This window comes from Neocloeon triangulifer, unplaced genomic scaffold, assembly GCF_031216515.1.
Source record: "Neocloeon triangulifer isolate White Clay Creek 2 clone unplaced genomic scaffold, ASM3121651v1 ptg000022l, whole genome shotgun sequence".
NCBI lineage: Eukaryota > Metazoa > Arthropoda > Insecta > Ephemeroptera > Baetidae > Neocloeon > Neocloeon triangulifer.
Window position 1 is genome coordinate 770629 of NW_026775562.1, and position 13843 is coordinate 784471.

The window sequence follows — 13843 nt, forward strand, 5'->3', positions numbered from 1 at the left end:
TATTTTATTTAAAAGATTAATTACACTATTTTACATAATTACACATTTTATTTTTTTAATTTTTAAGATTTACCTACATTTCTTTCCCCAAAAAAGTTAAAAAATAAAAAATAAATAATACAAAATGAGATTATAGATAGCAAATTGTGGAAAGAAAAAATTATTCCTAACAGTTTCGATAAAAATACATTTTGTAAATTTCAGTTGGCCTTGGCATTTGCGGCATGGAGAATTTCCCATTGTGCGTTCGGCGAGCGGGCAATTTAATTATATCGCAGTTTACATTCGCAATAAATCCGGCCGGCGAAGGTACGTGTGCTGCGAAAGGATTGTATGTATGTGTGCAAACGCACGGCATTGTTGTCATATTGTTAAGACTGTTTTACTGCGTGTTTGGGGATAATTTAACCCATTGAAGCGTGCCCGAGGGTGGGTGGAATTCGCGTCCCTCGGGAACTTATGTACTCAAACGGCGAGAGCTCCTCAAGATGCAAACTTTCGTCGAAGAAATTAAAGCACGCGGCGCAGCTACTTTCGCTTTGTGTGCACAATATAACCAGCAGCTCGTTAGCGGACGAATAATTTTGGCATACTTGCTGGTATTTTGCTGCAACTGGCCATGTATGGGGGTTGGCTGCAACTCGCACTACAACACCAAAAATTGTGTTGTTTGAATTTTTAGTTATAGGAAAATATTGGAGCTGCATTCGTAATATTTTAAATTTCCTTTCTATTATCGAAGGGCATTTTAGTTCTCATATTTCTAGATTTAAAACTACATTTTTTTAAATTTAATTAAATCATTAAATGGTTAAGTTTGTTGATAATCGATCGGAATTAGTGCATGATTGAAAATTAGATCTTTACATTTCAACTAGAAATAATAATTATATAAATTCAATTATTGTGTTATTTTAAAGGCTAAAAGAAACAACTTTTGCTTTACATTTAATTGAGTAATTGGCACACTGCTTCATTTAAAAAAATCAAATTAAAATTTAATTCACAATTAGAATCAATATTCTCCTTAAACTTTAAAATTACAGCGATTATTAAAGTGTTTGAATATAATATAATTCATTGTTGTTGATTGAATTTTATTTAAATAATGTATTTTCTTTTAATTAATTTAATTTTTTTATCAAATTAATTTTTTTTAGAAACAAGAATGGCAAGTTTTATTTTTATCTCCTGGCTTAATTATTTAGCAGTTGAAACACGCAAACATCTTCAATACCCCTTTCTTTTCTTCTCTCTGCAACTTTAGTTTTTCCCAAGATTCACCCCCTTCTAATTCCGTTGTGTCCTCGTTTGTACGAAGAAAAAAAACAACGGAAAAGCGTCATCGCAGGCCACATTAACCCAGCTTGTTAATTTGGCAACAAAATAAATAAACCGTAAGTGCAGGCGATTCTCTTTCTCTGGCACAAACATAAAATCAAAGGCTCCATTTGCATGCCGCTCGTTTACTCATTTGCCGGCAATTCCGAGGCAACGCCGGAAAAATACACGAATTTGTATGAAAATTTTACGGCGCGTCGACTACCGCGGCATGCATTATTTGCTTGAACGCGAGACGACGACTCGTTTTGAAAGGGCAAATAACAAAATAAGAAGTAAAAGAAAGAGAGACGCGGCGGAAAAGGATACACATGTAAGAAAAGCAGAATAAGAAATTGAGCCGCGAGAATTGCTGCGCTCTGTGACGCGGCCAATATAAATATTTTAATGGTGCGTCTCATTATGCGCCGCTGTCTTGTTATTATTTTCTAAAGGGCCAGCTACGGACTGAGCGCGTTGATTTCAAATTTTAGAGTTTTTGTTTTGCACAGCTTATTTTTTAGTTAAAAAGTTAACAAATTTTCAACAAAAAAAAAACCTAATTTTGCATAAATATTATATATTAAAAAATTAGTTAATTTTAGTCTTAGTTTTGTCAATTCATCAGAAAATTATTCACTTATTTATTGTTGGGGTGTTTTTTTTTTTTTTTTTTTTTTTTTTTTGATGATTCTGTAACTTTTTTTAATACTGGAACGAGATTAGTTTGAAAATTTATAGAAAAAATTCTTCTCGGTTGTCAGTCCGTGCCTGATTTGGTGGCGGGAGCTGTTTTTGATCTTGGCACAGGGATGATGTGTTTGCTTTATTTATATGATCGATTGTCTCGCCATTAAAAACGCCACCGCTCAAGGAGAAAAGTCGTCGCCGCGACGCTTTCCTTTCATTTTTTATTCCCCTGCTTTTATACCTCCCGCATCACTGAAAATCCATGATAAAGCGGGTGTTTGGTATTTTGTGTGTCTGTCTGTGTGTGCGCCGCACATTCGATTTGTATTATGTAAAAGGGTGTTTTTTTAGCCTTTGATAAACAGCGCTCAAAAGAGTGCCTACGAGACAGCGGAGAAGGTTGGAAAAAAATATAGGGAATGGAATGGACGAATCAAAAACGAACGATTTTTTTAGAATTAAAAGCGTCATTAATTATTAAAATTATTTCTATCATTTTATCCAATTTTATCCAAATGAGTTTTAAAACCAACCATTTTTTGGATATTATAAAATATAATATATAAAAATTCAGCGAAAACTAAAAAAAATAGACATAAAATGTTTGGAAAAACAAATTGTTATTTTATGTAGTGATAAAAATTAGTAGATATTTCTTTAGTAATTTGCAGTAATTTTAATCACAAAAACGATGGTTTTTAGCCAAAAATATAATTATTTTTATAATTTTTCCTCTTCAATCTTTTTACAAATTTGTCGCATGATTACTATTATTGCTGTAAATATCTGAAGATTAAAAAAGTTAAAAAATGCTGTAAAATTTAACAAAAATTTAAATAGAAGCGGATCATAAGATTTCTGATTAAGTTTCGCAGCCTAAACACAAAAATGTAGAATAATTATTTAAAAATATCTCTGAGTTAGTAATGAATTCTTAATTTGGCAAAGAAGTTCCTCTGTTTTTAAGAAGCTGAAATATCAAAAAAAAAAAATTAATACGCGCGCAGACAAATTATTTACAACTGCGTAAGCGCAGTTTTATTGTTCATGTTATTTTCGAGTGGAATTCCGGTCATTCCTGTGCGCGCTCGTAAAACCGCAAAAATAAACAGCAGATCTCTCGCGGTCGTCATAAAAGCAAAAATGTCAAAAATCTGCTCTGGAAATTTGGATAATTACTCTCGGCGAGCGGACTGGTCTCGCGCAAGAACCTTTTCAAGTGTCAACCGGTGGCGTCGTAAATTTGCTCGAATTTGGCCCGACGTGAAATCGGGCGCATTTCTCGCCGCAGATAACAATCGGCGAGCAGACAATTTCGCGGTGACTCAATAAATTGCCGACTCCTTTTGACGAGTCGATTTGCGCTGGGAAACTCGTTTTCCGCCGCTGCCTGCTATTTATGTAAATAGGCAGATACAGGAGACGGAGGCCGAATACAAAAACAACACATCTGACGACTCCATCTCCTCCCATGCGTAATCGATAAATATAAGTATCTCTGTGGCGAAAAAAAACTACGAAATGACTGTTAGTACTCACTCTAGAGTTGAGCTGCTTCAAATGACGAACCCACTTTTCGCGAGGTAAACGTCCCTGTAGACACTCCTTCGGATTTGCACGTTGGCCACTCAAGATTGCACAACACAATTCGAGCCTGCAAATAAAATTTCTTTGAAATTTTAGATTATGTTCAAAAAATATCTCAACAAGTTATAAAAATTTAGTGTTTACTTTGATTCATTTGACAAGCATAAAATTGTATTAAAGTAAAAATTTTCCAAATCATAAATAACTTAAAAATGAAAGTATTTTGAACAAAGGTAAAATACATACCATGCATGCCCTGAAGGACGCTTCCAATTGCAGGGAGGGTCGGTCGCAGACACGAATGAAGCACCCTCCTGGTCTCCGCCCGAAGACCTTGACATCGAGAATCTATGGCGTTTTCACAGTGTCGAAAAGGCCAAGTTCCCACTTCTAGCCACGCCATCGTTGACCTTTGAGGTCAGGTTTCGGGCCAAACTTCCTTGCTGAAATAGAACGAAATTACGATTCATTCCTGATTCTGTCATCATTTTTATGTATATGCTTAATGTGCATACCTTTTACTCAAGATTTCCGATTTGGGACAGTTTTTCAACCGCCCACCGTTGCTTCAGGTTGTCTGCAGGTTTCGTTGAATGATCCGGACGCACATGCAACGATTTTTAGTGCAAAAATTCGCACAAAACTCAACAACGTGACACCCGCGAGAGTCATAACAGATGACTTGCTGACGGGACTGGCGACAGTGGCGACTGGCGGGGAGAATAATAAGTACCAAAAAAACAATATTTTGTCTCGAAATTGAACATTGAACTCTACGGAATTTTATAAAACTTTGATTTCTGGTTCTGCAATATGATTAAATTTATTTTTAATTAAGTGTTTAAAAGTACATAATTTAATCAGATGTTTATGTTTTAATGGGAGCCAAATTATTATAAACCTTAAAAAAAATAGATTGTGTTAAGTTGGCAACCGGCTCCTAGGATTTTAGTTAGATCATCACGAATCATGAGATGTGAATGGACTGACATAGTTGTAGCCGTGCTTTTGTCGCCCTTCAACATTTATGTAAGTAGATGTGCTGCGTGCTGCCCTTTGCGGAGCTTGCAGAGGGCAAAAGCATTGCTCTTTTTAATTTATGTTATGCTACCTACTTAAAAATTTTCAACTTTTTTATAATTCATGTTTCAACAATTACCAAATATTGACCTAGCTCTTCAAAAATTAATTTTACATCGATCATCAATATCTACAGAAAAAAAAATAGTGTAGGTTTCATTTAAATATATTTTTCTTTTGTCAATAATTTTACTGACTTTCTTCAGACGAGATTTAAAATCAAACACCAGATAAGAACGCAATTAAGCAATAAATTTTCCCAATTAATTAACTTCCAGAGTGCTACTCTTGCTAATTACATTTATAATCTCAAATGAGTGACCTTGTTCAACATAATCAGCGACCTAGAAGTAGTGTTTTTATATTTTCACATTACATTTCTATGACACTTCAAGAAATGTAAGAAATTTTCTAGCCATTCCCACCAAAACTAAAAATACACCTACACAAAGCTTTGCCCTTGTAATCAGCAAGTAACGAGCGAAAATGCTGAATATCTAGCGAGTGGCTTTGCAGAGAGCGGCACGCGAAGCGTCTCAAATAATCCTATTATTGAAAATTAAACCCGCTAAAACGCCCCTCGATGAGTTGCGAGCTCTACGCGTTTGTTCTCTCTCTATTTTCTTCGCTCAAACCCCCTTTTCGCACAAATACACACAGCATCCTTGACAAACGCTCTGTACCGATTTGTGATACACACACCAAGCGCATCCCTCCTCGTTCTCTCGACGCAAATCCTGCCTAAGTAAGCGAGCATATTTATGTACCTTTACTTTACATACTCTTTGCATACTTGATACATAGTGTGAAAACCGGAGCTGACGAACGCTTAATTATTCAAAGCACGTACGCCAAAGGGTGTCTTTTGTCGCCACAACAAATATCAAAACTTCGAAGTTTCGAATACAATATGGACCGGAAAACAAGAAACTTATTTAATACTTTGAGAATTGAGAAACCTTTTTATTCACTTAATCAATACAAAATATTCATTTCTTTAAACAAGATAAGCATTTTTTTTTCAGTTGAAAGGAAAATTTGATTAATTGATTTCAAATTCAAAGAGCGCAATTTAGTGTTTATTGTTTTGAATTTTGAAATGACTCTAATTCAAAAGATTTCTTATCTTATAACCTTGCATCTACATTATTAGTATGTTTAAACTTGAAAATCAATTCTTAATTTTTTCAAAAGCTTACTTTAATGATATTTTTAAGTCTGGTTATTTCAAGAAATATAAAAACGTAAAATTTACAAGCAAACCAATTTTGGTATAATATTTTTGCATTTTTTCACATTTTTTATTTAAAAAATTTTTTTTATTTATCACAATTATCACAAATTAATTCAAAAATATATTGAGATAAATTTTCTGACAGATGCGATTTATTTTTTTTATTTTGAACAAACTCAATCATACTTATTAATTAGTTATTCTTTTCCTTTTTTGATTGATTTTCAAACACTCGTGGGTGCAATTCCCGTTTTGTTTGCAACTTGAATCAAATTTCGGCCGGCGATTTATTTGCGCGCACACAACATTTCCCAAGCAATCATGAAATTTACATAAAATAATAATTTCCGAGCGAGCCGTATAGCAGACAGGAGAGAGAAGCACCCGACTGACTGAGTGCTTGCTTGGTTGGACCGTCTGTTAGTTGGTGCTTTTTGTTTACTTATTGATGGACTTCTCTAAAATGGAAATTAAATGTTTATACACTAGGCGCTGCTTTTGCGCTGGCTACAATATCGCCGCCGCATGCATCATGTATAAATTCAGCTCGCTCACATATAAGACCGGCACATCACTCGAGTGCTAAGTAAATACTAACAAGCACTTTGCAGACTAAATATACATTTATTAAAACGAGACGGCTCTATAGTGCCCAGCAGCAGCACGGGTAAAGTTTTGCCATGTAGAATTCCGCAAGCTCAAAGACAAGTAGCTTCAGACACAACCAAAATCAAATTAAAAAGGGAGAGGAAAAAAATATAAATTGATTTACAACTTCACTAAAAAGTAAAGAAAAAAATACTGAATACTAAAATAGTAAATGAGCTATTTTTTTCGATCAAAGAATAATATTTTTTTAATTTATTAAAAGAAAATGCACTTTTAATTAAATAAGAAAGGGACAGTTTCAATTTATTATCCATGCATAAAATAATAGTACTAATAAAAAATTCCCATTCCAATTTATAATATTCTGATCTGAATCATTTTGTGAGAAATCGCTTTTGTAAATAAATCTTCTTTTTTATTTTTCTCACTAATAATTAATTCTTAATTTATAATCCACAGCAAAAATTCTTTACTCTCGGCAGTCCCTACTCCAACTCAAAGTCTGTGGATGAGAAAACTTCTATGGGAGCAGACTTGGCCCAGACAGCCTGGCGCCTAATAGCTAGAGCGCGGAACTACCAGATCAAACCGCCCATTGTTGAGCAGATCGAAAAGGTCACAATTCAGACTTGGTGAACTACTTTTTACCACAAACTGAGCAGACCAGAGACTCCTCCTATTATATTGTTATCTGCCACTTGCACTTATCTCATATGAATCGTACCACACGTCAGTTGTTAATTCATTAATATTCTGCAACTAACGCTAAATAGCTGGTCTGTCGCTTTTGTAAAATCTGGTCCCTAAATTTCAATGCAAAATTATCAAACAGCTTACAGAGTTTTAGTGGAATTTGTGCAAAATTTACGAATTGAAAAGGAAGTTGTTCTATTGATTTTATCGGATTATATAATTATGTAAACAAACGCAAATAATATTTCAAATTATATATATCTGCCATCGGTAATATTTAAATTTAATTTATTTTGACGTCTTCATTTTTTTTATAATTACACGACAAGACGGTTATAAATAATAATATTAAAAACAAAATTATCAGAAAAATTATATATCTTATCTTATTTTTGTTATCATCAAATTAATTTAAAACCAGCAAAGCAATTTGACGAAATTTCCACCAACCTTTTCTTCTTGTTCACTTTTCCTCTCTTTCGAATACAATTTCACGTCCTTCGCTGCTGTCACAGTTTCAGTAGGAGGCGCTCAAGTCCATTAGTAAATGGCAAATTTGCCTCACAAAAGTCCTGGCATTTTCAGTAAGTAATAAATATTTTCCGCTGAAATTATGCGCTGGCGACAGCAGTCACGGCGGAAAACTCTCCGAACGATAAATGATATTCTCGGTAAAATAGTTTTAATATCCACTCTTCTTCTCGTCTTCTTTTCTTCTGCAAGCGATCTTATTATAGGAACCGGTGGCCCTGACTCGCTGAAAGTGAATGTTGGTGCCATCTTGGTGCTCAAGAGAGGCACTATTAGCACCAACGGACTATCTGTGGCGCTAAAAAAAACGTTCACTAAACTTTATTTTTAAATCATAATTTTGCTTAGCGGTTACTCTTAAATATTATATATTTTTATCCTTTTTATTATTGAAGGTGTGTATTTTTATTAATGGTCAAGGAATATTTCATTTTTAAAACAATAGATAAAAAATAATACTTTTAAGGCAATCAGAATAGGTTTGCAAAATTGGATAATTGGAAACTATATAATTCTGAAACGAAATTAAATTGGTTTTTCATAATTGAAATTAATGTAATTCTAAATTAAATTCAAGTTTTTATTTTTTTTTATACCATACATGTGTACAAGTCCTACAACTAGAATAACAAAAATTGTGTAATAACACTTTTAAATACAAATCTCTTAAAACCTTTCATCTCTTTTCCTTTATCCCTTTTCACGCACCTCATCTGCAGAAGGGTTCATTAGTGTGCAACAGATAATTAAAAAGAAAACAGTCCCTTATAAAGTCTCCTTTCATTTCATTCAAACGATATGAAAAAGTATTTTGATGTGCATCTGAGGAAACCTTTCATTACTTGGATTACTTGTTGATTGAACTGACGTTCATTATAATTGCAAGTGCCTGCCTGTTCATTAAAAAAAATCCAATGAAGGATGTCACGTTTTGTGCGCTTAATTGCATCGGCACGCAATTGACAAATACACACAAGAGGAGAAGAAGGGTTACAGGAGAGAGCCTCTCGACTATCCATCGCAACTTTGCACAAAACAGAGATATCTCTGCGTTATTCAAATCGGCTCTCCTCTCTTCTCTCATTTAAATATTCAATGAGAGCGTTCCGCGGAGAGCTACGGAGGTTATTGCATTAGTGTGTCTTGCGCAATTATAATTAAAATGACCTGCTATCTCTGGCGCAGGCCGAAACTAACTTATTGTCGGCGGCAAACAACAAACACAATAAAATGTGCACTCAAGCATGCGTCGGTCTGAAAGGAGAAGATAAGCGCTGGCCATTCCTTCAACACAATGCACCCCCATATTGCGCATGTTTAACATTATTATTATATCTTCCAAGAAAAGCCAAAGGGTTGCTGTTTGCTTCAGTAATTCCTAACAATTTTCATATCCGTTCCGCCTCTTGCCCTCTTGTTTTAATTCATAATAAAAAAATATATAAAATAGACAGTATTAAAAATTTTTTGTTTGAAGAAGTAGACACTTGAGGAGATGATCATATAAAAACCCGATCTCTTCATTTCCAATAAAATTTTTTTCATATTTTCTGACTAATATATGTACAGTTGTTGTTGAGATGAATGCTTAAATTGTGAACATCTTTATATAGTTTACATCCAAAAAATATTTTTTAAATAACATTCATAGTCCAAGACTGCAAAAATTTACGGCGCAAAATCTTTAATGTGAGCAGTGAATTGAGAAATTTTAATCAATTTGAAATTATTTGCTTTAAAATTAAATTTCAATTTTTAAGAAAGGTTGCATGGATAATCAGAAAAAGCTTAGCACAAATGTTTATTTTTTTTTTAAGTAAGTGACCTGATGTGTGAAAAATTAAAAATTGTAGAATACTTTTCAACGGCAGACAAAAACATAATATTAATTTAGAATCAATTAATTATTATAAAAATATATATAATAACCAATGAGCTAATTTTAATTTCCATTTTTAAAATTTATAAAAATATTAAATATTTAAATTTTATGTTTGCAGATATAAACTTGAATTATATTTTCTCAATATAATATTGTATTACTTTCCATAAGAATTTTTAATCATATCAGCCGCCTTCTCTCCTATCATATTGCAAACAGCATTTGTGTGCGCCGCCGGAATTCTCGGAATAATCGAGGCGTCCACCACCCTAAGTCCACTAATTCCGTACACCCTGAGCTCCGAGTCGACCACTGCCTCGGGGTCGCTCTCAGGTCCCATTTTGGCCGTTCCGCACTGGTGGTTTAAGGTCGTGGTCAGACTTCGCACGGCACATCGCCAGTAATCGTCTGAATTGAACTCCAGGTCGTCGCACCCTGGCACAGGAGTGGTGTGCAGAGTGCTGTTGTACCTTTGGAAAGCGGGTGTTTTGCTCATTTCGATGGCGAACTTTATTCCGTGGACAATTATTTCCAAGTCTTGAGGGTCTTCAAAATAATTGGCGTACATCAGTGGCCACGCCTGAGGATTTTTGCTCTTCAATTTTATAAAACCCTTGCTGTTGGGCTTCATCTGCATCGGCCAGATAGTCCACGAGTCCACTGGGACAATGGGTTTGTAAATCGAGTTGAAAATATCATCTGTCACTCCAAGGCCTTTTCTGATAACATTTCCGCTGTCCCCGTTTAAGGAGCCAGCAATGAACATGAGTTCTATGTCAGGATAATCAACAGGGGTGACGGAATTTGGCGTCCTGATGTAGCCGAGGGCTTCGACTCCACCGGCGATGGTAATGGGCCCTCTGCCGTCCGTCACCCATTGCAAAAACGGCCCAATATTTGAAGTCAGACGATTTTCTTTGAGTGAGACGGTGTCGTTTACTGTGAAAACCAATGCACAGGTCGAAGCATGGTCTTGTAAATTTTGTCCCACTCCAGGTGCGTTCTTGACGACAGGAATGTTCAGAGACTCCAGGTGCTCCGTAGGTCCCACACCAGACAGCATGAGGATTTTGGCCGAGTTAACGGCGCCGGCCGAGAGGATGATTTCCTTTTTTGCTTTTATTGAGTACCATCTATTATTTCTAAAAAACTCAACGCCCCACGCCCTTTTAGTCTCAGGGTCGATCAGGATTCGGCTCACGAAGGCCTCTTTTGCCACGTGCAGGTTGCCTCGGTGTCTGATGGGACGGATGAACGCTTTGCTGGCACTGCAGCGACGACCGTAACGCTGATTCACCTGCAGCCTTGAGAAGCCCAGCAGGTCACCGGAATTGTAGTCGACGGTATTGTCAAAGCCCAATGATCCAGCGCTTTCCATAAAAGCGTCCACGAGTGGTGTCCTTAAAAATGATAATAATTTTTAAAAAAAAAGTATAAAAATACTTATAAATTTTAAATTATTAAAATGCACTCTCTATGTTCTTTTGTAACAAAAGATATATTCAATTTACTCCGTTTCTTAATTTTAGCTGCATTTTGTTTTAATTCATAGACTATAATAGATTATTACGAAAAATGTATGACTTTTTAATTTAAAAACGATTAATGAAAATTAGCAAAGAAATAAAATAATTTATATATGTAATTACCTATGCCTGACCCTTTCAACGTCCAAATATCCGCCAGTTGAGTGAAACCGTGACTTGGCCAGGTCATCCCTGGCGTTTTCGGATTTCAGGAAGTACCTGAAAACGTCCTTCCAACCCCAGCCAGGGTTGCCCATTTGTTCCCAGCCATCGTAATCTCCGCGGTGACCCCTGGTGTAGATCATGTAGTTGATGACGCTGGAGCCGCCTACGACTTTGCCGCGGGGCCACGGACACCTCTTGTCCTCCAGTCCGAGACAGGCGCCCTCCTGAGGCTGCGCCCTGTAGCCCCAGTTGAGGCCAGTCAGCTGAAAGTGGGCTGCGAAAACGGGCATCTCGGTGAACACGATTTCGTCTTTGCCTGCTTCAAGCAAAAGTACGGTCCAGTTGGGAACTTCTGTCAGGCGGTTGGTTACCACTGACCCTGAAGAGCCGGCTCCCACCACGATAAAATCGTATTCGCTGTGGAGCAGGTTTGTCGGAATATCATAAGCCAGGCCTTCTGGGTTTTGCAGCAAACGCTGGTACTGCGTGAAGGCGGAAGAAAAAATTCGGAAATCGAGACCATTACAAATGGGTCCAGATGTGCAAAACATGATTGTTGAAACCAGCAGGAATTTTAAGTGCTCCGACATCTGAAAATAATTTAAAGTTGAAAAAATATAGTATTTAAAAAAATATTAAAAAAAATTATTAATATAAAGGTGTGAAAACTGAAGGTTAATTGTTAATTGGGAAAAAATCCTGTTTTGATTGAACAGGCATTCTTGTACAATGCGGTTGCTTATAAAAAACTCTCCGGCCGCAAAATTCTAATGTCTCTAATATAATAATATGACGGCCGTAAGTATAATAATTGCGAATTTTGTCATCAAAGCTGCTTTGTTTAACCCTGCTAAAAATATAAATTATTTGTACTTGCTCAATAGTTTGCTATTCAAGGTTTAGTTAATGTACTTTTAATTTAAACAATTTAATGTATTTGTTTTATTTTTATTTGCTCCGTTAATTTACTGCGATCGCCTAACTGGCACACATAAGTTAGTTTTGCAAAAATATTATACCTCAATAGAGGGCCTCCCCAAAAAATAAAAATAAAAACGCTTTTTAAAAGCAATATTACCAAAAATATTAAAATATGTTTTGCTTTTAAACGGCTGAAAATTTAGAGTGATAAAAGATGAAAGTTTGAATTTGATTAATTTGTAATCTCATTTAATTTTAGCAGCATCAATTTGTTTTTAACTCCAATTTTAATCTTTCATAGTTTAGATATTTTTATAATAATGTATTTAAATTTTTGCCAATAAAAAAATAAATAAAATGAACTTAATAAAATATTTTGTTAGGATACCTTTGAAATGTTGTAGACCCTCCTTAGCAAATCATCTGTGTTCACCAGTGGACGCTTGCCTTGTTACTAAAAACAACACCGCTTGTCAAATTTTGGCATGCAGACCATTCCCACCTAAGCCGCTTTTAGTCCTCTGCGTATGGCTATAATTCAAGGTAAATGAGATTTGTCCGCAGCGATGAGAACTAGGTATTAATATTTTTTGGCATGCTTACTTTTTAATTGAGCCAAAAGGGTCTCTCGAATGTTGTTTTCCCTGACTTTAATATTTTTTATCCATCGAACTCGGGAATTCTCAAAACACGCGCTCAAATAATCAAGTTTTGGCTACTTGATTGCTATTTTGGCGAGTTTGGGCGCTGGCTTGCCAAACCCTGCACGGCTAGTCCGGCTGACCTTGGAACGTTCATTGTACCCACCATTAAAAGATTTTCGTTTATGCGCAGAGGTCACATGCGAGTAACTAACTGATTGGAATGCAAAACAAATTTTTGTAATTCGAGAAGGGTTAAAGTTATGGGTATATAAATGATCTCTTTCCGGTGTAAAGGTAGAGTTCTTGACATCATTAACAACGTCTAATGTGTTAACGGCCAATTAGCACGTAATTATAACCGGTAGCTTTGCATTGTATGCTCACGGAATTGCCCCATAATTGAGAACACAAAACCGTTTAAAATTAAGCCTTGATTAAATAACGTTTAGATAAAAATAAACTAAAAAAAATTATTGCACCAGAGCGTATTCTTTTATTGTTCCTTCCAAAGTTCCAAAATTATCCTGAAATTAACTATTTCACTGTCATATATTTTAAAATCTAATCCCCCGTGAGCCAAAAAACTTGATAAAATCAATAATAGGCGGCTGGTGACTTTTCAAGCAATGCAAGTGCAGCCCAACTCCCCTTCCCCTGGCAAATGAAATTGCTACTTTTTTTATAAAAACAAAATAATTTTTTTCGCTTTTTAATAATAATAATAAAGAAATTGATAATTAATAAGTGATGGCGAATTTAATTTTTTATTTCGTATTATAAGAATCTGATTTTTAATTTCTAAATTGGAAATATCCATATATTGTTGTTATTGATTTCAGTAAGAATGAAATAAAATATCTTAAATTAAAACTTCCAATGGCCAGTGAGACTGATGAAAATTTGCATTGACTTATTGATTATTATTGGCTTAATAAAATTTGAATTTTTTTAAGTGAAATTT

General features: G+C 35.1%; 2 protein-coding genes across 2 annotated transcripts in view; both read right to left on the reverse strand.

The window, feature by feature from the left end:
- LOC132204753 (forkhead box protein P1) overlaps positions 1 to 7922 on the reverse strand; it is a 241170-nt gene extending 233248 nt beyond the window's left edge. The window contains exon 1 of the mRNA XM_059633487.1: positions 7664 to 7922. The gene's annotated coding sequence lies outside the window, so the exon portion shown is untranslated. The remainder of the gene's footprint in view (positions 1 to 7663) is intronic.
- A 415-nt stretch (positions 7923 to 8337) lies between these two features.
- Positions 8338 to 12983, reverse strand: LOC132204331 (glucose dehydrogenase [FAD, quinone]-like). Its single transcript, XM_059632787.1, has 4 exons — positions 12842 to 12983; positions 12627 to 12769; positions 11276 to 11907; positions 8338 to 11026 (listed from the first exon to the last, which is right to left on the reverse strand). The coding sequence occupies exons 3-4, from the start codon at positions 11905 to 11907 to the stop codon at positions 9784 to 9786; spliced, it is 1875 nt and encodes a 624-aa protein (XP_059488770.1). The 5' UTR covers positions 12627 to 12769; positions 12842 to 12983; the 3' UTR covers positions 8338 to 9783.
- Between the last annotated feature and the right edge of the window lie 860 nt (positions 12984 to 13843).

Coding starts and splice junctions, on each gene's coding strand:
- LOC132204331 (XM_059632787.1), bottom strand. CDS start 11,907: ATGTCGGAGCACTTAAAATTCCTGCTGGTTTCAACAATCATGTTTTGC. Junction 11,027..11,275: donor GTTGAAAGGGTCAGGCATAG/GTAATTACATAT, acceptor ATCATTTTTAAG/GACACCACTCGTGGACGCTT.